This window comes from Nymphalis io, chromosome 20 (genome assembly GCF_905147045.1).
Source record: "Nymphalis io chromosome 20, ilAglIoxx1.1, whole genome shotgun sequence".
Taxonomy (NCBI): Eukaryota; Metazoa; Arthropoda; class Insecta; order Lepidoptera; family Nymphalidae; genus Nymphalis; species Nymphalis io.
The window spans coordinates 2,328,977-2,355,980 of record NC_065907.1 but is presented as its reverse complement, the minus strand read 5'-3'; the positions used below and the strand labels follow the sequence as shown (position 1 = coordinate 2,355,980).

At 32.3% G+C, this 27,004-nt stretch overlaps 1 protein-coding gene across 1 annotated transcript; it reads right to left on the bottom strand.

Moving 5' to 3' along the window:
• Positions 1 to 154: 154 nt before the first annotated feature.
• On the bottom strand, positions 155 to 25,224 carry LOC126776540 (UDP-glucosyltransferase 2-like). Its single transcript, XM_050499136.1, has 16 exons — positions 25,112 to 25,224; positions 22,318 to 22,473; positions 21,605 to 21,707; positions 20,126 to 20,315; positions 19,276 to 19,470; positions 18,718 to 18,940; positions 17,679 to 17,898; positions 16,599 to 16,818; positions 16,005 to 16,206; positions 5,339 to 5,429; positions 4,743 to 4,932; positions 3,116 to 3,307; positions 2,765 to 2,984; positions 2,317 to 2,536; positions 1,693 to 1,912; positions 155 to 507 (listed from the first exon to the last, which is right to left on the bottom strand). The coding sequence occupies exons 2-16, from the start codon at positions 22,471 to 22,473 to the stop codon at positions 240 to 242; spliced, it is 2,910 nt and encodes a 969-aa protein (XP_050355093.1). The 5' UTR covers positions 25,112 to 25,224; the 3' UTR covers positions 155 to 239.
• Positions 25,225 to 27,004: the final 1,780 nt, after the last annotated feature.

Below are 27,004 nucleotides of genomic sequence, written 5' to 3'. Positions count from 1 at the left end.
TATATATATGTAACAAACTCGGTATCTTAAAAAAAAAACGTCGAATTTATCTCATCAGTGATATCAAGATTTGGTTGACCGTACCATAAACTTGCTTATATTATACGCATGATATTGGTTTCATTAAAATATGGTGTTTTGAAATAGTCCTTAATAAAAAGATTATCATTTATTTTTCACATTACAAATAAGAGTAATCTTATCTCTAGATACCTAATAATAATTTCACAATCAAGATTCTACTGCACTTTCTTTTTTTGGTGAACTTTGACTTGTAAGGCAAACAAATATTTACAGACCCCAAGAAGTACCATTAATGCAATCACTATAATTAAAAGTAGATCTAGGTACAATTTCTTGTACCAGCTGACGTGCAGTGCTGCAGAGCGCAAGTGCGGAGCGCCATTTGTTTTTATAACATGCTCTATCCAAAACACTAGTTCCTGGCCTGGAGGGACGATACGATCGTTGAATTGAACTGAGATCTCTTTCGCCCGTTGTTTATAACTGCAAAATAAGAACATTTCGTGATATTAATACAATTAAACGTAACTTAAGGATGCCGTCTACGCTTTCTATGAACCCGCCTAACGGGCTGGCCCTGCTAATTAAAAAGTGCACCCGCCAGGCGGGCACGCCGGCAATACTTACGCTGTATCTTTGTTTAAGGTTAACCTTACTCGCTCTAGTTAAAAGTGCAATTAACCACAGCTTTTTTGTGTGGTCATGGCCAAAAATCATTTAAAAGGTTAGCATATATCTTCACCAAAATCAGAGATCAACAAAATTTGTTAATTTATTAATGTACTAGCCTACAGGCACCGGCCACCATGTTTCTCCCCCTCCAATATTGGGCAGGAGGAGACTCAATTCGGCTATAGAAGAGGAGCTTCTAATGAACTTCTAAAATGTATGTAAATGTAAATAACTGTAGTTATTTTAGAAGTAGTTTCCACACTCGTTAAAATAACTCGTTATTTAATAGAGGTCTGGCGAGAAGAGCAAACAAATACAGTTGAGTGTTATTTTTATATTTTTGCACGCTGTATTTGCATCTAATAGGATAGAATTTTTATTTTATTCTTATGTATTAGGTTCATGTTACCGCCATATAGTATCGAGTTTTGCGACCAAAATAAATAATTAATAATAAAAAATATATATAGTTAGATTATCAACCCTATTCTGGTTTGTTATCGTCGCATCTGTAGCTACGATTCGGAACCGAGTCTTGAAGCATACGAACGAAAAACGTTTGGATATGGATTCGGTTAGACGGCATCTATCCTATATTTTGAACTATTATAGAGTAGGGTTACTGTATATGTGTGTTTGTATATGTGGTAGAAGACGTCGCGTTGATTGATCAATTTTATGACGGTGATTAGCTTACGCAATTTGTCATAAATCAACAGTGATGAAACCGGATTTATCGTTGATCGTAAACAATCGAACCGTAATTGATATTTTTTCTATGCAAAGGTCGCAAATGTCGCAAAGGCGGCCTTAACATTATAGATAAACATAGATCGTTACTAAGCCATCTCATATTTATATGGCTCATCATGTTTATATAATGAAACTTTATAATGAAGTGCCAGATGTAAAAGTATATATTTAATAGTTGTATAATATATATTAATTACTTATATCTATGTATATATTTTATTAATATAATAAAAAAAAACCTACCTCGGGTTCTCTAAAATTTCCTTGATAGCCTCTTTCAAAGGTTTCACTACATTCTCGTCAAAGTCTATTCGTTTTGCAAAACCTTTAGCTACTGCTCTGTTAACATTAAGATACTGATCAGCAAAGAACGGTATTCCTATTATAGGTTTTCCCGCGTGCATTGTTTCCAGGATAGAAAGCAAACCTCCATGAGTGATGAAGAGGATACAATTTGGATGAGCTGTAAATATAAATTCAACAATTAACATAAAATTAACATTTTACTCTGAGGTACGTTTTGTACTGTTTGTACGTGTACAGTAACAGTAACAGTGACACCCTATAAATGTCCCACTGCTGGGCTAAGGCCTCCTTTTCCCTTTTCTTTTTGAGGAGAAGGTTTGGAGCTTATTGAAGAGTACATAACAAAATATTTTAGATCTCAAGATTGATGGCGCATTGGCGTATAAGGGATGGCGGTGAACACTTACCTAAAAAACTCAATATAAATTAAGTAAAATATAAATAATAAGTTCATAAGACTTGCAAGATTCGTCAAGACCATGCAGTATCTGAGTCTAAGATTACATTTAAAAATTCATTAAAAAATTTTTTTATAGCAATGCAATTAATAAGGATCTTCACCCAATAAGCTTTGTTGAGGTACCCAGGGAGATATATAAACATTCTTCGGTAGATCCGGTATTGTCTTTTCCAACTTCCAAATCACAGTTTCCTTTAAATCACTAAACATATTAAGGAGCTCCCTCTTTATATTATCCGGTATATTACTGCTCTTAAGATTGCTGCCCATGCTGAAGTATATTACACCATTTGTCGCATTATCAATTATTTCTTTCAAATCCTAAAAATATGGTTAAATATTAATCGTCATCACTTTTGTTCTTTCTTCATGATTCTTTGATCATTGAGCCAATCAAAGGCGGAATTGTCCAAACCTAATATCCACGTCAGATAGTCTTTTTAAAACTAAATAACCATGGGCTAGGCGCTGTGCTCATTCGAATGAATTCCAAAACTTTCTCTAAAATATGAAATTTACAATGATTTGTTCTCAAGTAGCAAGGTATACCTTAGGCAAGGGTTCGACTACATCTTTGAAGTGATAGCCACCAATATGCTTGTAGTTCTGTGGTAAAGCTATACCGTCTCCTGCAACAATATCTGAGTTACCAAGAACGAGTGACGCGTTATATTTGACGTCATCAAAGTGAGGCAGTTCTCGGCCTTTTTTTGCAACAATTGGTCCATATAACTGCTTAAATATCTCATTCTCATGATTTGAGTTCGCCCTGAAAAATAAAGGAACGGTAATTTAAGACCTAACAATTTGTTTTATATTTCAGTATATTTTTTTATCATATTTAAGACGTGGGAAATAACGCATAATATGATATTAAAATCTTTGAATAAATGCCATTACCATTGGTAGTACCGCACTCTAAATACGCTCCATAATTGATAAACTCTGTCTAGGAACGAAAATGAGTAATCCTTGGACATGTGGTGTACAGTGTACGCTGGATTTAAGTGTTCGTTCACCAGAGACAGTATGAAGGTATGAGGATCCATCGAGGAAGACCAGATGAGAGGACTATTGAACGCTGTAGCAAAGCTGAAATAAAAGATAAGAAAAAATAAATCTTTTTATTTTATTTTAGATCGAATGAGTGTTAAGTTTGTATTCTTAATCATCAGTCACAAGTCCAACAGATAATTGGTTTTTTTTTCTATAAGAGTTGTTCAATTAATCCAAACGTATGTTTTTAAATTTAAGTAAACTTCAGGTTTTACTTATAAATGTTGCTAAGTTAATGGATGCTGCGTTTATTACTTTCAAATATCAAAAAAATTATGACGGAAATGGAGTGCTTAACTTAACAATGGCTTTAATACGGCCGTATATTTTTAATCCTTAATATTATCCTTAATTTTGTCTGTGTATGTATTTAGCAAGTTCAAGGCGTATTTTCCCCCAATTTGGGAACTAACAAACGATCTTTTTCTTATTACCAAACGATCGCGTTAATTTTAATTGCGTTATTATTGATTGTTTATTATAAGTGAAATGAATGCGTACGGTACTGTTGGAAATCATTCCAATTATTTTCAATTATATCGCTTAAAGAATAATAAATATATTTAATATCTTTACTATGATAGGATTCCTTATTACGTGAAATTGACTTTGATAGTCATCGGATAATTAATTATCTTACGTAGTTTAATTTTGTATTTTCATAAAATACAAAATTAAAATAAAAAGAACAAAATACACATAACAAATTTAAACCAAAAACACGCCGTCTAAAAGATTGTCCTGTGGCATTGTACCCAAGACGCTGGCACTATTGCCTCTCTGCATCGCTAGACTAAGCCTTTGGGCTAAACAAGCGCCAGCTCTTGGGTCACAGGAAGTGTGGACCAGTTCTTTTATGATTCTTTTCACATATATATTATGTTTACTTTCTATTATATTGTTACGTAGAAATACAGATAATTTGAGTATTTTGACATTCACAGTTGACTTGTGTCCCCTGTGTTGACGAGATATATAAAAGATATATATCGTACTAAAAGAGCGATTATATCCTAAACTATATCTTAATATGATAGTAATAAGATTTAATTCAGTTAAAATCAGAGCGAGAGTGAATGGCCAGCGATACAGAAAAAGATAAATATTGTACTTATACTACTTATTGTACTTTTAATTGGATACTTATACATAAATTATAAATATGGAAATTTTATTACGATAATTGCGTCACGTAGCTATTTTTGGATGTATTTGTAATATTGTTTTTTATTATGTGACGTCTGGTAACACTACCAAGTACCTCAATAACAAATAGTTCTTTACATTTGTTTACTTTGTCCTGTTCTCGCTCTGAACGAGATATATCTTAGAGCGAAAAGATATATAATATATATTTTATAAAGATATAGAGAGTATCTCTGTTTTCTTCTTAATGGTATATAGTTTGCGAAGTCTAATTCACATATGAATATTTTTACCGAAAATATTAGTAATTTTTTTTATACTATACCCTGAACCAAGTTCACTGTATAGCCATTCAACCACAACAACATCGAATTTCTCATTTGGATCATTCAGAAATCTTTGTAGGGTTTCTATTTTAAATGAACATTCCCAAAAGCTTTCCAGAACCGGCAATATTAAATTTTGGTCTTGCAAATTTACTACCTTATCCATGATAACCTTTATGTCGAAGAGTCCTGAAAATGACAAAAACCTCCTTTATTTCTTTGTTTTTTGATACATTTTTTAAGTATTTACAACAAAAAAACATTGTTATAGCGCCATGTAAAATACATCTAGCGCTATTTATAGTTGAAAAGATAAATTAAAACGACATTTGGCATAATGTATTTTGATCTTGAACAATAATCAAGTTTAATTTGCAATATTATATTTAATTAAAAGTAATTTTTAAGTTATTACAGTACATATTAAAAATAAAATTAATGAACTTTGAACGTAAATTGGCGTGACGACTGACGTCATTGGTCGAGATCTAAATAATCTGTGGTATTTGTGAAAAAATTTAAATATATGGACTTCAACGTGCTACATTTCGAGTTAAGAGTTCGTTATTATAAATTAACTTATCAAAAATATTACCCATATTTATGCATTTAGTTGCCTCGGAAACGTCTATATAACGAAGATTTTTCGGTGGATCCTTATTTGGAAATGGAGACACGTAGGTAACCTGGAAATAAATATACCTACGTCAAATAACAATAATTTAAAAATGGAAACAGCCAAGATGGCTCTGGTTGGTACGGTTAATCTCAGTTGAAGGTTGCGAGTTCAAGCCCACACCAGCACCACTCAATTTCTACCTTAAACTACGATTCATAAATATTTATGATTTTATTTCCTTGGCTATAACGGTATTTGTTCGTAAATACAGAGTACTTATAGAGAAGTACTGAATGATTTAATTATGTTAATTATGCAGCATATTCAATTGGCATGCAGTCCTATTTATGCTTAGTTAGGGAGCTATAGACATCGCCTGGCGTTGTGTTTATTCTGTTATGACTGATTTATCTTATCACTAAAAGTAATAAACTGAAACGTGGGAGCGGCCTTTAAAATAGACATTAACTACAATGTGTTGATATACATATTTTCAACTGCCTCGATGGTCTAGAATATGAGTGATAAGGTACTGGGTTCAAACCCCGGGTCCAGATAAAAGCACATGAAAATTTAGTCGTGCTTGCGCGGGCTTGTAATCGGTTTTAATATCATCCGAAAGACGTCCACTGCTAGACAAAGGCCTCCCCAAGGATTATCACGTTGGCCAGTCTTGCGCTGCCCGCATCCAACGGCTTCCCGCGACTCGTTCTAAGTCGTCGGTCCACCTTGTAGGTGGCCTGCCCACGCTGCGTAGTCTGTTTTATCGGTTAAAATTCACGTCTTCCGTTGAATGACAACCCCAAGATAGTAAATAAAGTCCAAACGGCAAATTATTCATGCATATGAAATATCTATTTCTTTTCGTAAAATTATTGTTTAATAGAATATGTGTTTGTCCTATAATGTCCTATAATGTTATCGTATGTCTATTTTTATATACAGACATACTGATAGAGAATCTCGTGTCAATAATACATTCCAAGGTTGTTATCGGTCAATGACACTGCGCCTGGTTTTCCTAGATTATTTTATATTTAAAAATAAATTATCATTACGCTTTGTTCTTTGTGCATTCGTGTTCTTGCACTATTTTTTGAAGGTAGGCGGATGAGATATGGGCCACCTGATGGTAAGTGGTCACTAACAACTTTAATTGTGAATTCACATACACGGCGGTAAAGGTGAGGTAAGGTAAAACATCGTGAAGAAATCTACATGTGCTGGACGATATCCACCAACTCACTTCGGTGTAGTTTTATGAAATAAGCTCAAAGCTTCCTCCTTAAAACGAGAGGAGCCCGTGGGATATATACAGGCTGTTACATTACACAATATCCAGATATCAATTTAATTGCTTTAATATAAGCTTTTTGATAGTAGAGTTTGCAAGACAGTTACTTATTTGGTTGTCAGTGTAATTACAGGCATATTATTAGTTTTAATAAGTGTCTTACAATGTCAATAGATGAGGTGGATGACAAGCGACCACTTACCGTCAAATAGCATTCGTAATAAGTAAGAATTAATGCCCGCTAACTATATTTAAGAAACGATTATTTTTGCTTTGCATAATTGAGATACCGTTGCCTTTGTACTTACGGATTATAATGAAACGGATAACGGATAGTAGGGGATTACTTTAGCGTGTATTTACGCTAATTAAGCGCAAAATATTCTGCTAATATAACGTACATAAGAAATAAATTTCCGCTCGCGCCTTCGTGGGTCAGGGTGTGTGTTAAAGTAGCCTATGTCCTTGGGGCTCAAGCTGACTGCGTATAAAATTTCATCAAAATCGATTCTGTGGTTTATCCGTGAAATCATCGTTTGACAGTTAGGAAGGTTAACTTTCGCATTTATAATATGAAAATTTTTAAATGTTTTGAGTAGAATATATTTAATAAAGCAGTAGCATTATAATTAAATGGTAAATTAAAAAAAAAATACACGAGTGGTTGATTATCAAATGCTTTTACTCTGTTAAGGAATTCCTGAAATAAATTTCAAATATATTTATTTATGAATTTTAAATAAATTCAAATGTTACTCAAACGAATAATTATAGTTATGTCTTCGTTTGTAATTTAATGGTAAAATGTACCTTTTAATATTAAATATTCTGACTTGTAACTTTATAATGTAATGTAATGTCTTTTAATATTTAATTTTATATTTTCAAAAATGGTGGTAGAGCTTTGTGCAAGCTCGTCTGGGTAGGTACCACCCACTCATTAGATGTTCTACCGCAAAACCGCAGTACTTGGTACTGTTGTATTCCGGTTTAAAGGGTGAGTGAGCCAGTGTAATTACAGGCACAAGGGACATAACATCTTAGTTCCCAAGGTTATATATATACAAGGTTATGTATATATATATCTCTCTACTGGTGTTAGGAAGGCTGGTTAATTTTTCGCCCAGAGAATCGGAATTGTAATTCAAAGGGGAAGTGCTGCTAGCATTCTTGTCACCATTGCACGCATTCACATTTACTACAGTAACTATGTTTTAATTTTTATTTGTATTTATTTAAGGCTTTAATATAAATAAAAATATTAAAAAAAAAATTAAGATAAAATATTTGCATAGTGAGTATAAAATATAAACTATATAAACATGTAAATTATGTATAAAGTAAATAAAATGATACCAGATATATATATATATATATATTTTATAGCCAAATATTTAAAATCAGTTCAACATAGTGATGTATGTCGATAGCTTATCGATATTATAGTCACGTGTGAATACCATCGGTATTATCGATAGTAACGATAGCTCACCATTAGCAATACTATTGGTACTATCCATAGTAATTCATTCGATAGTAATCTTAGTATCGATAGCATTTCGGAATTCATCAGCTTAACCAAAACTTATCGATACTTTCGATAGCATTGATGGTTTTGGACTATCGATAGTCAATAATTTTTCCATAGTATTGCTTTCTCAAGTAAGTAACGTAGTAGGCCAAGTAACAATAGTAAGTAAGTAAGTAAGTAAGTATCAGCCTGTAAATGTCCCACTGCTGGGCCAAGGCCTTCTCTCCCTTTTTGAGGAGAAGGTTTGGAGCTTATTCCACCACGCTGCTCCAATGCGGGTTGGTGGAATACACATGTAGCATAGTTTCAATGAAATTAGACACATGCAGGTTTCCTCAGGATGTTTTCGTTCACCGAAAAGCACGAGATGAATTATAAACAGAAATTAAGCACATGAAAATTCAGAGGTGCTTGCTCGGGTTTGAACCCATGTTCATCGGTTAAGATTCACGCGTTCTTACCACTGGGCCATCTCGACTTTAAAAAATAGTATTATTAATGAATTTCTATTAAATTGTTATTATCGAAGAAATTCCTATCGATAGTATTGACACAAGACGATACTTTCGATCGAACTATCGACATCCTGAATAGTTTTCAACTAAACAAAACTATTGAACCAGTGTTCAACCTTCAAATTATTGATTAAGTTTAATTTTACGACCTAAATTAGAGTATTTTATTACTTCAAATGAATTTAATAGTTCAGGATGTTTTGATGTGAAGGAAAGGTTAAAAGTAAAAACTAATAAAACAAAATTACAATGAAATAGTTACGATGAAATAAAATTATCAATTTAATGATGAAATTAATTAAAAAATCCTAAAACTTTTAAACGAAACGACGACATCACTATAACTACTAAACTAAATTACTAATATGTATGGGAGACGGTCATTCTACTCCGGAAAATCTGGATAATGTGATTCAGAAATTGACATATTTAGCTCACCGCCACAGGGCAATTTTTTGATTATATTAATTATTATTTTTTTGTAAACATAAATCGGCTTATTATAAAGTTTTAGCCTTTAAACCGTCAAGCAATACCACAGTACGATATAACAGTCTTCCGCCCTTTTTATATTTATAGGTTCATAATATCTGTTTTATTAACATTTTAACGAATCCATTTATAAAACACGCTTTAAATGGCATTATACAAAACTAGTTTCGGCCCTTGGCTTCTCGTACCTGGCCAGGGGCGGGGGAATTTTTATATAATTATACTTTTATATACCCCTACCAGCGTGTATACAAAATTTAATTATGATCAATTGAATATATGACTTTCGCATTAATAATAATCGATAGGATTAATAAAACATACCCACAGTCAAAAAAAAAAAATTAACCTACCTCATGTCCAGCTTTTAAAAGATGTCTTATATAACCGTCTCCAAGGATGCTGTGACTCTTACCCGGCAAAGGGAACACGAGAAGAATTTTGTATCCATCACAAAAGTGAAATAAGAATAATATCGATAATAAATATTTTAACAACATAATAACGTTTGTCTTGCTTTACGATACAGAGGCTGACTGGTCGTGAGTTGACAGAGCGATATGTTGAATGTGGCGCTTAGTAATCGTAAGTAAAACTGTCGTAGATACGTATTGACCGTGACATTGCGTCAAAATTGCCTAAGGAAGCGATATAATTATGGCTAGGCTGATTTAATAATATTTTTACGACAATATAAATTATATTAATTTATTAAGCTCCTCTGCGCGGTTTCATACTAACGTCTTACTTGGTCTTAGCGTGGTTTGTTATCCTGAATAATCCTTAGAAAGTAAGTTTATTTATTTGTTATGCTTTCACGTCTTAATTCCTCAACAGATTGCATACACGTTGTCAGGGATACAGAACATACCTGCGGTATACCTGTCATCTTCGCATTCACAGGCGAAACTGCACGAAAAGTAGAGCATATTGTCTGAAAATTCTAATCGGACGAAGATCCTGAGATTAGCGCTATAAAATTAACACTTTTCGGCTTTCTAACATTAGTAGGGATTTTGGTCTAAAAGGTTTTATTACGATTTTTTATTCTTTTAATATAGAATAGGAAGGCGGACGAGCATATGGGCCACCTAATGGTAAGTGGTCACCAACGCCCATAGACGATGGCGTTGTAAGAAATGTTAACCATCGCTTACATCACCAATGCGTCACCAATCTTGGGAACTAAGATGTTTTGTCCCTTGTGCATGTAATTACACTGACTAACTCACCCTTCAAACCAGAACACAACAATATCAAGTACTGCTGTTTTGCGGTAGAACATCTGATGAGTTGGTGGTACCTACCCAGACGAAGAGAAGCAAGATTTTTTCAACTATTTAATATAAATTTTATAAGATATACAATATAAGAGATATATATTTTTAACAATTTGATTTATTCAAGCTGAACAAACAAATATTTATTGGAAAATATGTAGGTTACTAAATAACGAACACAGCACTTCTGCATCAGTGCGATTTTTTTGTGCAAAAAGAGTATTATTTAAATTTATCATTTATTTGTTTAATTCCTTGTAATCTGTATGTATATAAAAATATAAAAAGTCGAGATGGCCCAGTGGTAAGAACGCGTGAATCTTAACCGATGATCGTGGGTTCAAACCCGGGCAAGCACCACTGAATTTTCATGTGCTTAATTTGTGATTATAATTCATCTCGTGCTTGACGGTGAAGGAAAACATCGTGAGGAAACCTGCATGTGTCTAATTTACACATACACATGTGGCAGAATTTCAATGAAATTTCATGTGTATGTGTAAATTCAATCAAGTCAATGTGTATTCCACCAACCCGCATTGGAGCAGCGTGGTGGAATAAGCTCCAAACCTTCTCCTCAAAAAGGGAGAGGGGGCTTTAGCTCAGCAGTGGGACATTCACAGGCTGTTACTGTACTGTATGTACTAACATTATAAACGCGAAAGTTACTATGTATCTCTGTCTGTTAGTCACCCTTTCACAGGTAAACCAGTGATTCGATTTAAATGAAATTTTGTATGAAGCAAGCTTGGACCCCAATCACGGACATAGGCTATTTTTTATATCTAACACCTACCAGCCCCACCAAGAGAATCCTAGAATTATATACCTAACGATATATGTGATTTGCACTGTACATTGTAATGTGTGATTTGTATGATTACGTGTTTAACTATTATTTATTTTTCTAAATTCTTTTTACCTTCTTGGGTGTACTGGTAGAAAGCTGGTAAGTTCCATTTAAATTTTTTTTGTATCTATTTTTTTAAGTGGCAATCTGTTAGGAGGCTCAACTGATGGTAAGTGACTACCACCGCTCATGGATTGCAACACTAGGGGGCTTGCTGGTGCGTTGTTAATTATAGTGTATTTTATTTTTATATAATAATATTCATTTAATCGAGCAAAATACAAACATTAGCGACCAAAGCGCCATAGGTACACAGTGGAAATTCACCGCTTACGTACGAAGTGCGAATGTGAAATCCACATTCATCATTCGCACTGCGAAACTGTGGAATGCTTTGCCTGAGTCCATATTTCCTGATAGGTACAACGTTGGTGTCTTTAAATTTAGACTGAACGGGTATCTTTTAGGCAAGTGTGCTACATCTTAGACCGTGTCGATGCTTAAGATTAGGCAAGTCAACGGTCAAACAATTGCCTATTAAGTGTAAAAAAAAACAAACATAACATCTTACATTTTTAAATTATAATATTGAAATAAATAAATAAAATAAATTTATAATTTAAGTATTTAAATGCAATGCAAGTATTATATGTAAATACAGGCAAACGTATTTTTATTTGTTGAAATATTTTTTTTGCTTTTGTAATTATACACTACAATTTTATTTAATATTGCAAATAAAAAAAAACATGCAACATGTATAACTAAAATATACGTAATATCTATATATAGGTGTAGAATGCGAAATTTTAAATGAACGGCGTGTCGAATAATAGAGTCGCACTTAAATATTTAAGTGACTTTTTTATATTTGCTGGGAAGGCAAATGACTCTACTCCACCTGATGGTAAGTGATAGTAGAGTCCAAACGCGACGACGGCCAGTACAGTCGGGACCAATGTTCTGCACTAGCCGCCCCCGCCTTGCCGGCCCACAAGATGCCTCTTCACACCTCGTTTTGTAAGAGGAAATACTTTTCAGTATTCAGCCGTACAATTGCATAATGTGCGCTTGGGCATTGAGAAATATGGGTGTGAACACATATATCTGGATACCTTAACTGGCAATTATCTTTTAATTAAAATAAATTATCAACAGACAAACAATTCATATATTTATATAGTTATATACTATATTGTTAGATAAATAGCAAACACAAGGGTTATCGATCAAAGATGCCGCCATGTATGTTGTATATTACATTGAGACGTTATGATACTATAATTATTATATAATACAATACATAAGTAATTATATTACAGCTTCGGGGTTATTAATATTATTTTACTATCCACTCATCAGCTTTTCTACCGCAAAAGGCACAAGGGACATAACATCTTAGTTCCCAAAGTTGGTGGCGCATTTGTTATGTTTCTTATAATGCCAATGTCTATGGGCGTTAGTGATCACTTATCTTCAGTTGGCCTATTTGCTTGTCTGCCTACCTATATAAAAAAATACATCGTCAATATCTATGGGCGGTGGTAATCATTTATCAGGCTCATTTACAAGCCTACCAACCAATTATAAATAAAAAAACCTACCTTAATAAACAAGTATTTGATTGAACCGGTAGTGGAACCGGAACGTGTAGTACATCTGCTGATTTATGATTTATGACCTTACGTACAGATAAAAATTGAAATATTAAAGACCACGTGAACCTTGTTCAAGTGGCATTACGTATGAAAGTCGCATAAATTATACCAAATTGCGGCAACAGTGAGAATAGGCATGCAAATATAAGTATACCCTATTGCAAAGGCGGCAGGAATATGAAGTAAAATTGACCTTCAATTGACATAACAACACTGGTCTCGTGATAAAATGTCGCTTATAATGTCAGCGAAGTCGTTATCAGAACTTTGATACATAGTTAAATGGAATTAATTACAAACTTCTTTAGTTACTTATAAGTTGATAATATCATGGGACATTATTCACACACGGCCATCTGATCCCAAATTAAGCAGAGCTCGTACTATGGAAACCAGACAACTGATATACTACATATACTACTTTTTCTTTTGTAAATACATTATTATATAGATAATTACACCCAGACTCAGGACAAACAGACATGTTCATGCTCACAAATGTCTGTCCTGGATGGGAATCGAACCCACAACCTTCGGAGTGAAAGGCAAGTAAACCACCGCCAACCGGCCCGTCATATATAAATCAAGAACATATTCGTGCATAACATAAATACGAAAATCTAAGTTTATATTATCCTTGCTCCTCTGTCATTAGATTCATTATACATACAAAACAACACAAAACGTTTAAGCGAAAAACTTCGAAATAACAGTATGTCATCGTTATGATTAAAATTCTTCTGTTATTTATTTCAAACCTGTTATTTTTGCAATTATGTTGATTTATACGACGTAAAACGATAATTTGTCTGATATTTGTAACTATCCTATTAAAAATATATGTAATTAAGGACATAAGAATACAAAACATTTGTTATAATTTTATTTAATATGTTTTATGGACTAAAATACCTTTTCTGTCTGTCTCGTTGTGATAGTTAACATGTAGTACTAATAATTTATATTAATATATAGATTATAGCAGCGTGGTGGAATAAGCGCCAAACCTTCTCCTCAAAAAAAAAAAGGAGAGGAGGCCTTAGCCCAGCAGTGGGACATTAACAGGCTGTTACTATAATAGTATTCTATTCGTTTCATTCCAATTGTAATGTTCCAATGTGCTAAATTTTATAACCATTTTTTTTAAGTAAATTTTTGTTTTCTTTTTAATAATGAAAATTTTAGTAATTATTTTTATTCATATATTCTATAGTAACAGCCTGTAAATGTCCCACTGCTGGGCTAAGGCCTCCTCTCCTTTTTTTTTTTTTTTTGAGGAGAAGGTTTGGAGCTTATTCCACCACGCTGCTCCAATGCGGGTTGGTGGAATACACATGTAGCATAGTTTCAATGAAATTAGACACATGCAGGTTTCCTGACGATGTTTTCCTTCACCGAAAAGCACGAGATGAATTATAAACAGAAATTAAGCACATGAAAATTCAGAGGTGCTTGCTCGGGTTTGAACCCACGTTCATCGATTAAGATTCACGCGTTCTTACCACTTTGCCATCTCGACTTTTAAACAATAGTATTATATATACTATAACTAAAATTAAAATAAAATGCACATTACAAATTTATAGACAAAACACGCCTTCTAAAAGATTGTCCTGTGGCCATTGTACCCAAGACGCTGGCACTATTGTCTCTGCAGCGCTAGACTCAACTTTTGGGCTAAATAAGCGCCAGCTCTTGAGTCACCAGAAGTGTGGAAATAGATTATTATTATAATACAGTATTCTTCGTCTTTTCATGTTAACGACACTTTCGCATCGTTTTATAAAGATGTAAAGTGTATATATATAATTACACTGGCGTATATCTCCATATACGCCAGTGTAATTATAGGCACAAGAGTAATATTTTAGACCCATTGTTGGCGGTATTTTATGCTAAGCTTGTGATACAAATTAATCCATTTAAAAAAAAATTAAAACAAATGCGATCTCCTTAATGGAGTCATACTTATATTTACTATTTCATAATAAAATAAAATATTTATTATAAGAATAAATAACTGCTCATTTTGTCAGCGTATTTTTTTCCTGTGAAATACATGGATTATAAATTCAGATACTAAAATGTCAAAAAAATGGTGTTTGCTCGGTTTTGAACCCGCGACCTTCGGTTTTTACACGTGCTCTGCATATAAATAAACTTGTAATTACATTGTTCGTTATACCTACCTTGACAAGTTTCTCTTGGTTGTTTTGTATGTATTGTATGGTTTATATAAAATTTATATAAAACTTTGTTATGTTCATATGAAATCATTAATGTTCACATAATTTATTCTAAAAATACTTGAAACCTTAGTTTCGATTACGGGAAAATGTATTATTTTTACGAATTTTTGTCTGTTTTATTTGGTACTCATCTTTGTTCATCTTTATATACTTATTTTTTTAAAAACAATTTGAAAAAGGAACAGGTTGTCAAATCTAATAATCTATTACGATTACGAAACATTCCTGATTCCATTCCAATCCAACTTTGACCTATCTATATTTATTCGGATCGGAACCGACCCGATATGATATTAACATATATCGTTATGTCAAAACAATCATTACTTTTATACCAATAGTCGATAAAATTAAATTATATAATAGGAAACGGCTAGGCGGCCACGATTACGTTTCGATTCCAATTTGTTAGGAATTGTCCCCTATAGAAATATAGTACCTACAACCAAAATCGCTATGTCCATTCTAATTATTGTTGAGATATTCTCGTCTCGTTGACCAGCCAAGGCCTTCGCTGTCAATTTTAATATCCTGACAGCATATCATAAATTATAAACGGATACAAAAACTAGTATAACAGATAAGTAAAAATAGTGAAAAAATAAGTACACTTAAATTATGTGTTTATGTATAATTGTATAATAATAATTTATTGTATGAAATAGACATAACTTATCAATTCTATCTACAAACTATTTTTAATTTTTCTTCTCTTTCTTTGTCCTGGAATTCCTTCTACATCTTTTACAAACGAAACGCCTTGTGGCTAAAACTAACAAATATAATACTGACATTGATACAATTAACAAATCAAAATACATTTTTTTATAGAAAGGTGTAGATAAAGCGGGTGATCTTAGATGAGGAGCTCCACGTGTGTTAACAACGTATTCTATCCAGAATATAAGTTCATCTCCAGGTTTTTGTTGACGACTGTGAAAGATGAAAGATAGTTCCTTGGCCTTTGTTCTGTATCTAGAATAAAAATTGTAAAGTCAATAATGAGATTAATACAAAAATAAACTTAGTAAAGAGAAAACAATATCAAAACGTTCTTCAAGCGCCGTAACAAAATAAATAGCAATTGGTTGTTCCTAAGTTTTGCTATTGCTATTTTACTTAATTATTTTTTTACAGAATAAATTGTCGGACGGGCATATGAACTATCTATTGGTAATTGGTCACCAACGCTCATAAACATTGGCATTGCAAGAAATGTTAACCATCGCTTACATCTCCAATGCGCCACTAACCTTGGGAACTAAGATGTTATGTCCCTTGACATAACATCAAGAGACATTTCTATTTTCCGCTTTTACCGTTAGTTTCGTCTAAATTCAAGTTTATAGGCAAAAAAAATGACTTACGAAGCATTTTCTAACATTTCCTTTATGGCTATTTGCAATTTTTCCGCCATATTTTCAGCTAGACTGACCATAATACCAAAACCCTTTTTGGTAACAGATCCCATATTCACGTGTTGATCTCCCAATACTGGTATGCCAATAACTGGCACACCGAAATGGATGGCCTCAGTCGTAGATAATTGTCCTCCATGAGTTATAAAGAACTTGAGGTTTGGATGAGCTAAAATAAAATAAAAAAAAACTAAAGTCACACGCAGTCTTTTACCACTATTTCAATATGGATTATTGGACACACGTGAGGCAAAATTTAATTCCTTCGATTTCGGACAAGCGTATGTTTCTTCACAGTATTCTTTAATCGTCGAATTCGAGGTGACTATTATACATACAAATTAACAGTCAATGACCATATTAAAATCTTCCGTTTATGATTCGCGTTTTTAAACCACTTGGCTATTGGCTTATAAATCAACATGATATTATTCTTATAAGTTATTATTAATATTGATTATCATTATGTAATTGTTACATAATATTTTTTCGATTTTTATATTAAATTTAAAACAGCGTTATATTTATTTATCTTTCTGATTTTGTTTTGCACATGCCGTGGTAAATTTTAAATAATACAGCATTTAATTTAAGTCCTATTAATTATAAGTACCTTTTTAGTGTGTTTTGTTACATGTGAATGGAATAAAAATATAAAAATAAATTATTTTTAAAAATATAAAAAATATTATATTACAAATTTTATTCCTCAATACCATTGTGATTAAGTGTAATCGCTTTAATTCAAGATTTTCTTTAAACAATATTCATCTTTTTTATTATACCCCCGCATTGGAGCAGCGTGGTGGAATAAGCTCCAAACCTTCTCTTCAAAAATGGAGAGGAGGCCTTAACCCAGCAGTGGGACATTCACAGGCTGTTACCTTATTTAATACATTATACTTAATAATAAAATATTAAAATATTCCGTCTGATTTTGAGTTAATCAATTCAAACTGGAATAGAAAATAGTAATATAAAAAATTCAAGTATTCGAAGATAAATACTACGAAGATATTAAATACGTACCGAGAATGCTCTGCTGAGGCGCCCATTTTAATAAATGAATATTTGTCGGTACGTTGTCTAAATCTCCTTCGAACTTCCAGATCACAGTTTGTTTCAATTTACCAAACATGGTAAGCAGAGAGTTTTTCATATGATCGGACATATCAACACTTTTTAAATTACTGCCCATGCTGAAGTATATTACTCCGTGCTTCGCGTCATCCATGATTTTTTTGAGTTCCTTTTATGTTAAGAAATAAACATTGCAACAATCTTACTAGTAAATATATTTTTTATAGTATAGGTAGGCGGACGAGCATATGGGCCACCTGACGGTGTGGCCCATATGCTCGTCCGCCTACCTATACTATAAACGGTGTGGAAGTGATCACCAACGTCCATAGACATTGGCATTGTAAGAAATGTTAACCATCGCTTACATCGCCAATGCGCCATCAGCCTTGGGAACCAAGATGTTATGTCTTTTGTACCAGTAGTTACATTGGCTCACTCACCCTTCAAACCGGAGCACTAAGTACTGCTGTTTTGCGGTAGAAAATCTAATGAGTGGGTGGTATTTACGCAGATGAGTTTGCACAAAGCCCTACCACCAGTAGCTGATAATTCAAACGCAACAACTAGTTTACGACGTCGCTAGAAGTCATGTATCGGTACTTTAAATTTAAGACTAAGAACTCTGATATAAAATATTGGGGCACATTAAGTGTGAGAATTTATTATCTTAATATAAAATAAATATCCGAAATGCGAAGCTAGACTAAAGAACGATGTCAATCTTGGGCATATGGAATATACGCAGCAAATGATTGTACATTGTTTTGGTGTTTATTTATATTAATATTATAAATTTTGGTAATTCCTTTGTTTATTAAAGCATGCTAATCTCGGGATTTATCCGGCTGATTTAAAGATAAGTGCCCATTTATGAACAAAGATTTACAAACAATATCAATCACACTATGATCTATAGGCAGGACAGTAACGTTTAATATAATAAACCACGCGGAGCAGCTATTTAATACATAAATTAAAAACTCACCTTCGGTAAAGATTTTACTTTCGGGTCACTATGATAGCCACCAACATATTTAGCGTTCTGTGGTAATCTAAACGGTGTTCCAATGGATGGATGTGAGTTGAGGAGCAACATGGAACCATTGTAAACAGCTTCATCATACGAAGGAATAGTCACACCTCTGTCTGCAGCTATTTTTTTGAATACATTATTGTATATGGTCTTTTCGAAAGGCGTTACTAGAACACTGTAATTGGTTTGGAAAAGTTATTTTTTAAACTAACGATGTTTTGTGTCTTTGTGCAGTCAGTATCAGAATTTATTACAGAATTATCTACATTAAAGCCTTAAATATATATATATATCCAAATAAATAATAAAAATAGCTACTATACAAATCGTGAACGCGTTGAGTGGTGGCAAGAATTTCTACTGGATCATCATTTGCTTAGGAATGATTTAAAGGCAACTATTTACGTAAACTACGCCACAAATTTCAATTAACAAATCAAATTTCCCCGAGATATCTACAAAGTCATAACATCTCTTATTCTTTAGAAATGAGGTTTTCAAATTACATACCCAATAATTAACAGTTTCTTTAACATTTTGTACAATTCTTGGGTTCTTTCCCAGAAGCTAAGTGGTGGTGTGCTGGTAGAGAACAGGTCCACGGTGTATGAAGGGTTTGGTATTTCGTCGACCAGCTTTAGAACTTGCCAATGAGCTTCCGTTGATCCAAACCATATCAAGGGGCAGTTAAATAATGGAGCTATCCTATAAGAAGAAATAAATAGTTAAGGTCTAAATCAGTACAACTATGTATCCTTTTTGACAAAGGTTTTTAATATGATTAATTGATCAGGCTTTTTTACGAGTTAAGATCTATCATTAAGTGCTTTAAGTTAACCAGTATAAATAGATAACGTTTATTGATTATATATTGTGTAGCACTTAAAGCGTTAATCCTGCGTCTGAACTCGCTCTAATCATGTTGGATTGCCCCATTGGATTAGAGAGTAAGACTAGAGTGCCCCAGTGTTTGCGCTTACTATTTAGCACTAAAATATCGTCTTCGCAGAACAATGACCAAATTAAAATGGCCTCTATGACCATGACATTGAAATATGTTTTTCGGTAATATATAGCAATGACGGTGCCCTGGGCACATGCTCAGAGTGCCCAGTGGGAATTAATCATTCTTTCATTGGGACAGTATAGTTCCGAACACAAAGTAATGATACAAAAATTTTTTAGTAGTGATGGTGTAGACTACCGTCTCCAGAATTTGTTATGAATAGTATAAGAAAAAAAACAACTTCGAGTCAAGTCGATTAAAAGATACTTATATAACTTTATCATTTATGTTATATATTATGTCACCTTAGTGTATATATATATGGTTTATTCCTTAAGGTTCAAATTAACTTACCCAGCAATTTCATCAGCAAAGAACCACTCAAGAATAACAGCATCAAACTTTTCTTTTGGATCACTAAGGAATTTCACCAAATCGGGGTCACTTAGGATCTGTTTGTGTATGTCGTGTGTGAAGTATATAAAGAAAAGCGAATCACCGAAGTTACCTTTTCCAACGAGATTCTTTAACTTGAATTTTTCAACTGAAAAAATAATATGCAATTAATTTTATAAACAAGCATTTTTGTATATGCCTACGTGGTCATATGTTTCTAAGGTAGGCAACTTAACGCCTTTGTTATAGGTAACAGCCGACTGATATGTATTTTTACATATATATTACTTTTATTTAAAAAGAATAAGTTGTATAATTCCACGAACGGGCCAGTCGACGTCAAAGTTTTGTTACTCTTTTGTTATTTACTATTGATAATTATATCATTACGTGTCCACGTCATTAGAAGTGGACACGTAATTCCTATTTGTTATTTATAACAAGTACATATGTTAAAAGATACGAGCTCTCTCGCAGTATATTAAACAAATAAAAAAATAAATCTTCAAAATCGTTTACTTTCCGTTTTAATCTTTATAGAAGTGATTATCGATACAAATAATTCTATGAAGCTTCGTTCTTCAAGTACGTGTTAATAGTTATTAAAATATTTTTTCCTTATGTGTCATAATGGATCTAAAAAAACATTACACGAAGTTTTGGTTTTAAAATGATAGTGCGAGATTGGTTTAATTAAAGTAATAAAAACAAATCGAAGTTCGCTTCATGTCTGCACAAAAACTGGAAACGCCAAGATGCGGTTTACTGATACTAAGAGGTCAGTGATCTTCAAAAAAAAAAGATACTATCGGAACCTGAATATCGATAACTATTTAGCAAAAAAACTTGTGCCTAATTAATTGTCTTATGTTATTTATATTTGGATAAACATATGCCTAATAAACGTATATAGCGCGGACGTCGTGATTATGTAATATTGGAACTATAAAAATACAAATCCAATGCTGTATAACAATTAAATAACTTGTTTAATAGTATTTTTATTAAATAAATATATATAATATTATATATAAGAAAATAAATAAATAACAAAATGTTATGAGATGTAAATTAAACTGTCGATTTTTAGTGTTATATTACAGTTATACTTTTTTTTTTAATTGATCTTAGCGTCTTTCATTACCAATATTAAAATAATTATTCGTTCAGCGATCAGCCATATTCCGTAATAACTCACATCATTACATCCATGAAATGTTGACAACAGACATGTTCGTATACTATTTTGTTGCGAATATTCTTGAAATGTTATAATTATAAAGGTCAATGTCGCATATCACTTTCTGACATTTCATGGTCGTTTTGCGGCGAGTTACGTATTACAAAAAGCATTACAGTGATGGTATGGCAAACATCAAACCTCATGTGTTTACTTTTTTAATGTTAATAAGGTATAATTTTGAATAAATAACATACATTTCTCGGTTTCGGCTTTCATTCTAATACCCAGAGACAGTAAGCTGATTTCTGTGAGGTTTGCTTCTGGTTTTTCACGAGGAAATGAGGTTATGTGGACTACCTGAAAACATTTTTTGGAATGTTTAATAAGTATATATATATTTATTTACTTGATGTTCAGTTTGTGCAAGCTCGTCTTGGTACCATCACACATCTTATATTCTACCGTGAAACAGCAATACATAATTTTGTTATTCCAGTTTGAAGGGTTAGCGAGCCAGTGTAATTACAGGTACAAAGAATATATCATCTTAGTTCCTAAGGTTGGTAGCGCATTGGCTATTGGTCAATATTTGTGCTTTGTCACGAGGGCTTGTCAACAGCGTTGAATCTATAAATGATCTATTAGTGATTGTGATCACTTACCATCAGGTGGCCAATTAATTTAATTCAATAAAAACTACTTTGTTCGAATAGGTACTTATAAAAACTTGAATGGTCATATTTTATTTATTTCCAGTAGAACCACCAATGAAATTACATGTAGTTTTTATATTACGCACAACAAAGCCTTAGGTTACTAGGTTACACATAATTCCACTTACATCCTGAATCACAACATATAAATTTGTATTTTAAATATTTTTTACAAGATTAATTAAATTTATACTATCAAATAACATTAACGCAAAATATTCAATTATTTTGAGATTGCTTTTAAGGACACGTACCTCATGGCCAGCTTCCAGCAGCCTGCTGACCATACCTTGTCCCAGGATACTATGGCTTTTGGAATGGAGAGGGAAGAACACTAACAGCCTTAGTGCTTCACTCGATGACACCATTAATATAAGGAGGACATTGAATATCATGTTTTTTGACGGCATCTGTAAAAATATATACATTATTACTTTGTGCTCACGGCTTCGCCTGCGTGTTAAGGGGGTTGGTCAGGTGTTAGGTATAAAAAGTAATGTTCTTACTCGGAGTTTAAGCTTGACATTATATATATTATAAGTATAAGTGATATCGTGAAGTCCTAGATAAACCTGAGATGTCACCGTGGCCGAAATCTCCCAGGCGTCATTAAAATTATATAATATTAATTTTGCATTCATAGTGTGTAGTAAATATATACATAATCATTTATAACGTTCGTCACGTCGTTTCAAGTGGTGCCTTTAATAATTCAACTACTAATTTTAATAATACAACTACATAAGTAGGTACGGTTATCGATCACAATAATTATTTATTGAAGTGTTTACCGTTCTGTATTTAGTAGCGATGAAATTACAATCATCCCACGTATCTTAATGATATTTAGTATTGAAGTATTTACCGTTCTACATTTAGTTGCAATGGAAATACCATTACCCCCTAAAACATCTTAATTTGGTTCTGATATTGTATCTAAAGCCTCGATCCTATCCTTAAATTATTTATCTTCTTCAATAATATAAATATATGTTCAAAAATTTAATTTTTCCTCAGCTAATGTCATTGTTTCGCGACGGAAGCTTTCACTTTCCTCCTTATGTTTTATTATGAACTATTTTATAAGAAAATAATATTAAACAAAATTACATTTGTAACGTCACTTATGCGGGAATTCTAGGCAAATGGTAACTGGCGCAAACTGTTTTTTTTTTGGGTTTTAGTCACTGTGTGAATTAAACTATTACAAAAGCAAAAACGTCTCCAAGATGATTTACCTGTAGATTGTGTGACAGTTGCGTGAGGTAAATACATCCAACGCATTTAAGTTATATTTACAAAATATATGGCTTTTGAGGATATCGCGTTCAGACAGACAGACGCGACGAGGATTTTGTTTTATAATATATTGTGATATTGGGAATCAGATGTGAATATTCAGTAGTTTAATATTTATGTAATACGCCTTATTAACATTTTCATATTGACGTAACGATTACGAATATGTATATACTATAAATATACACACATGTTCATATATTTTAAATATTAAATTTTACTTTCAATAGTAAACTATGTACAGAAATTTTTATAATATACAAAATTAAAAAAAAATAAATAAAAACATATAAAAAACATATATAAATATAAATTGTAATAGGCTTTTAAATTGATATTAGCCATCGTAAGCGTTTTTCATTTATCATAATTACAAAATTATGGCGGCCTTATAAATTTAATTTAGTTTTTAAAAAACAAACAGATAAGGAATAAAAAGAGGTTGTTTGCTATATTTAGACTACGTTTCGAGAACATGTACTATATTTGACAATACATATGTTACATCGCAATGTCTAACTTCATTCATTTATTTAATGTGTGATTATTTACAAACGGTTTATTATATTTACTGTTCTAATTCTATTATAACTTCATTTTGTTTGACGTAACTAATTTCATAATTAACAATTTATTCATAAGCAGGATATGTTTACTTGTTTTTATTCATTTTATTTTATAACAACAGGAGGAGTAAAGAAAAGAACAAATAAACAACCCTGACAATTAATTGACACGATATCATTGATCCACATTGGAAAGAGTTCGGTTGTAGGAGCGGCTTTACGTGCTTTATGCGCTGGAATGTATACTTGTAACATCCAGACTCCGGGCTGTTACTGAGATTTTTCGGCGGGAAAAGTCAACATTTATTTTAACTCGGATTCTGCGCCCTTATATCTAGCCACTACATTAATGAGACAGTTGCAAATTATAGCAGATATATTAGAAAATCGCATAGAATATGTATATCCTAGTATTGTTTATCTGTACTTTTGCTTCGATTGGAATACTGTAAGTATCAGCCTATAAATATCCTTATGTATCGTTTGCTGCTTATTTCACCCGCTATTCCAAACTGGGTTGGTGGACACACGTGGCAGAAAATAATCCGACAAATACATGATTGTGATGAATTTTTAAAATAAATTAAGCATGTGACTGTCGCTAGTGAATGCCCGGGTGAAATATAAATCTTCGGTTAATATTAGACAGTTCTAACCACAATTTTTAAGCATTTCTAAGATATAGTTTGTGTGTAATTATTACACACTATTGTAATAATAATAGAGCGTAATATATTATTATAGTTAATTTATAATAATTATGTTTTTGTTACGTAATATTTTGATGAACAATTCGCATAACCAATTGGTTATCTAATGTACGATTTTAATGCTTTGGTTTAATTAATGTAATTAATAAATTAAAGTAACAAGCATAGTTATTTCATATATACTTTCAATTAAAAAAAAACATATCATAAACAGTGTTTTTAAAGTGCGCCTCTTAGATTTAATTTGACTTACACTTTATTTACATATTACTTATAATAATTTTTTTTTGATGATAAAAAAAATATAACAGAGAGGGTTAACCTTCTCCTCAAAAAGAGGAGAGGAGGCCTTTAGCCCAGCAGTGGGACATTCACAGGCTGTTACTAACAGAGAGGGTACCGAGAGAAATGTTAAAATTGAAAATAATGATACGCTTAAAAATGATAATTATTATACATAAAATAGGCATTACCTTATTTATTCAATATGACTTCGTATATAAAAAAAATAATATTCACTGCATTTTACATAACCAACACTACACGATTCCTCGCGTGCATGCAAACTAACTTACCTTAACGTATTATGAACAAAACTAAGTATTCCAACAGTCATCAGGGTTGTCGATAAATGAAAAATATAAATCTAGAACTCAAAAATATTACATTTTTAAAATAGTAATGTTTAAATATATGTATTATTAAATGACATAAATAATATTAATAAAAACCGAAGTTGATATATTTAAGATTAATTTCTAGTATATTTTTTATTTTCAAATATTCTTCTTCTTCGTCGTGACACTCTTGTCAGAGCGGTCGTGGTCGCCATGAAGTATTATGTTATGGCGCAGATGTTCTTCGCCTCACGAGTCTTCGCCATATGTCCCTGTTAGTGGTGAGCCTGGTGCATTCTGCAAAGGACCGCCAACAGTTGTTTTTATTTGGTCGGTCCATCGCATGGGCTTCCTTCCACGTAGTCAAATATTATTTTTTAATTATTAAATTAGATCGTAATATTTATTATCAAATTAGAGTATTATATTAAGATACAAGTGAAAGCTATATGTACAGTGAAAACTATCGATCTAGCTTACAGTAACAGCCTGTTAATATCCCACTGCTGGGCTAAGGCCTCCTCTCCCTTTAGAGGAGAAGGTTTGGAGCTTATTCCATCACGCTGCTCCAATGCGGGTTGGTAGAATACACATGTGGCAGAATTTCAGTGAAAATAGACACATTCAGGTTTCCTCATGATGTTTTCCTTCACCGTCAAGCACGAGATGAATTATAAACACAAATTAAGCACATGAAAATTCAGTGGTGCTTGCCCGGGTTTGAACCCACGATCATCGGTTAAGATTCACGCGTTCTAACCACTAGTTCATCTCGGCTCAGATCTAGCTTAATGAGACTTAATATAATTATATCAGCACCGTCTGTAACAATACTCATAACAATATCTGTTTAAATATTAGGAAGCCATATTCTCATATAATAAGAAATACATTTTCTTAAAGAGTAAATAAAAATTGTGTTACAAAGTAAATACCAATTAAAGGCTAACTTAACATTCAAATAAAAGTTGTTTCTCTAATTTAAAAACAAAAAAAAAACAAACCTTTAACTAAAATAACAGTGTGAGTTAACAAAATATATAACTAAATTTTTACATTAACATAAACTACTAATGCTCTACTATAATCTCATTATGAATCTTTAAATGTATTAATTTCTTTAAATATTTTTATTATCTCTTAAAAAAATCGGTACTAAATCTAACTAGTATCGTGGGAAAATGCTTAATTTACATGTGGGATTAGATTTGATAGTTTTCTGAAGAAAATGTATAATTGTTAGGTATTATAAATTATATTTAGTTTGTACACAAATATAGCTATGTTTTGTTACAAAAGCAGACTATGATGCTAAATATTTGAACATATATATCATATCATCATATGTCATAAAATCTACATCTGAATATTTAATACGTTATGTTGATAAAATAAATATTGCGTCTATGACTTGTGATATGCAAAGTGCTTTTTTTTAAAAATATATTAAACTAATCGATAATCTGTATTTAAAAAAGAGACAATAATTATTTATTCTAGTCTTATATTATTCCGATCAATATTTGAAAGTGGTCAGCCCTAGTTACACTTCATTACGCAACGAGCGATCTTGAATCAGTTTACACTTTTACTTAACTTTTAATGTACATTTATTTTCGCTACATAAAGTTTAATCCTTAAAAAGTAATATAAAAAAACCAAATTCAAGTTAAAAACAAGTTATTTTTTTAAAAGTAGGTACTATGGCACGGACGGACGGGCCTACGTAACCCATGGTAGATTTATGAC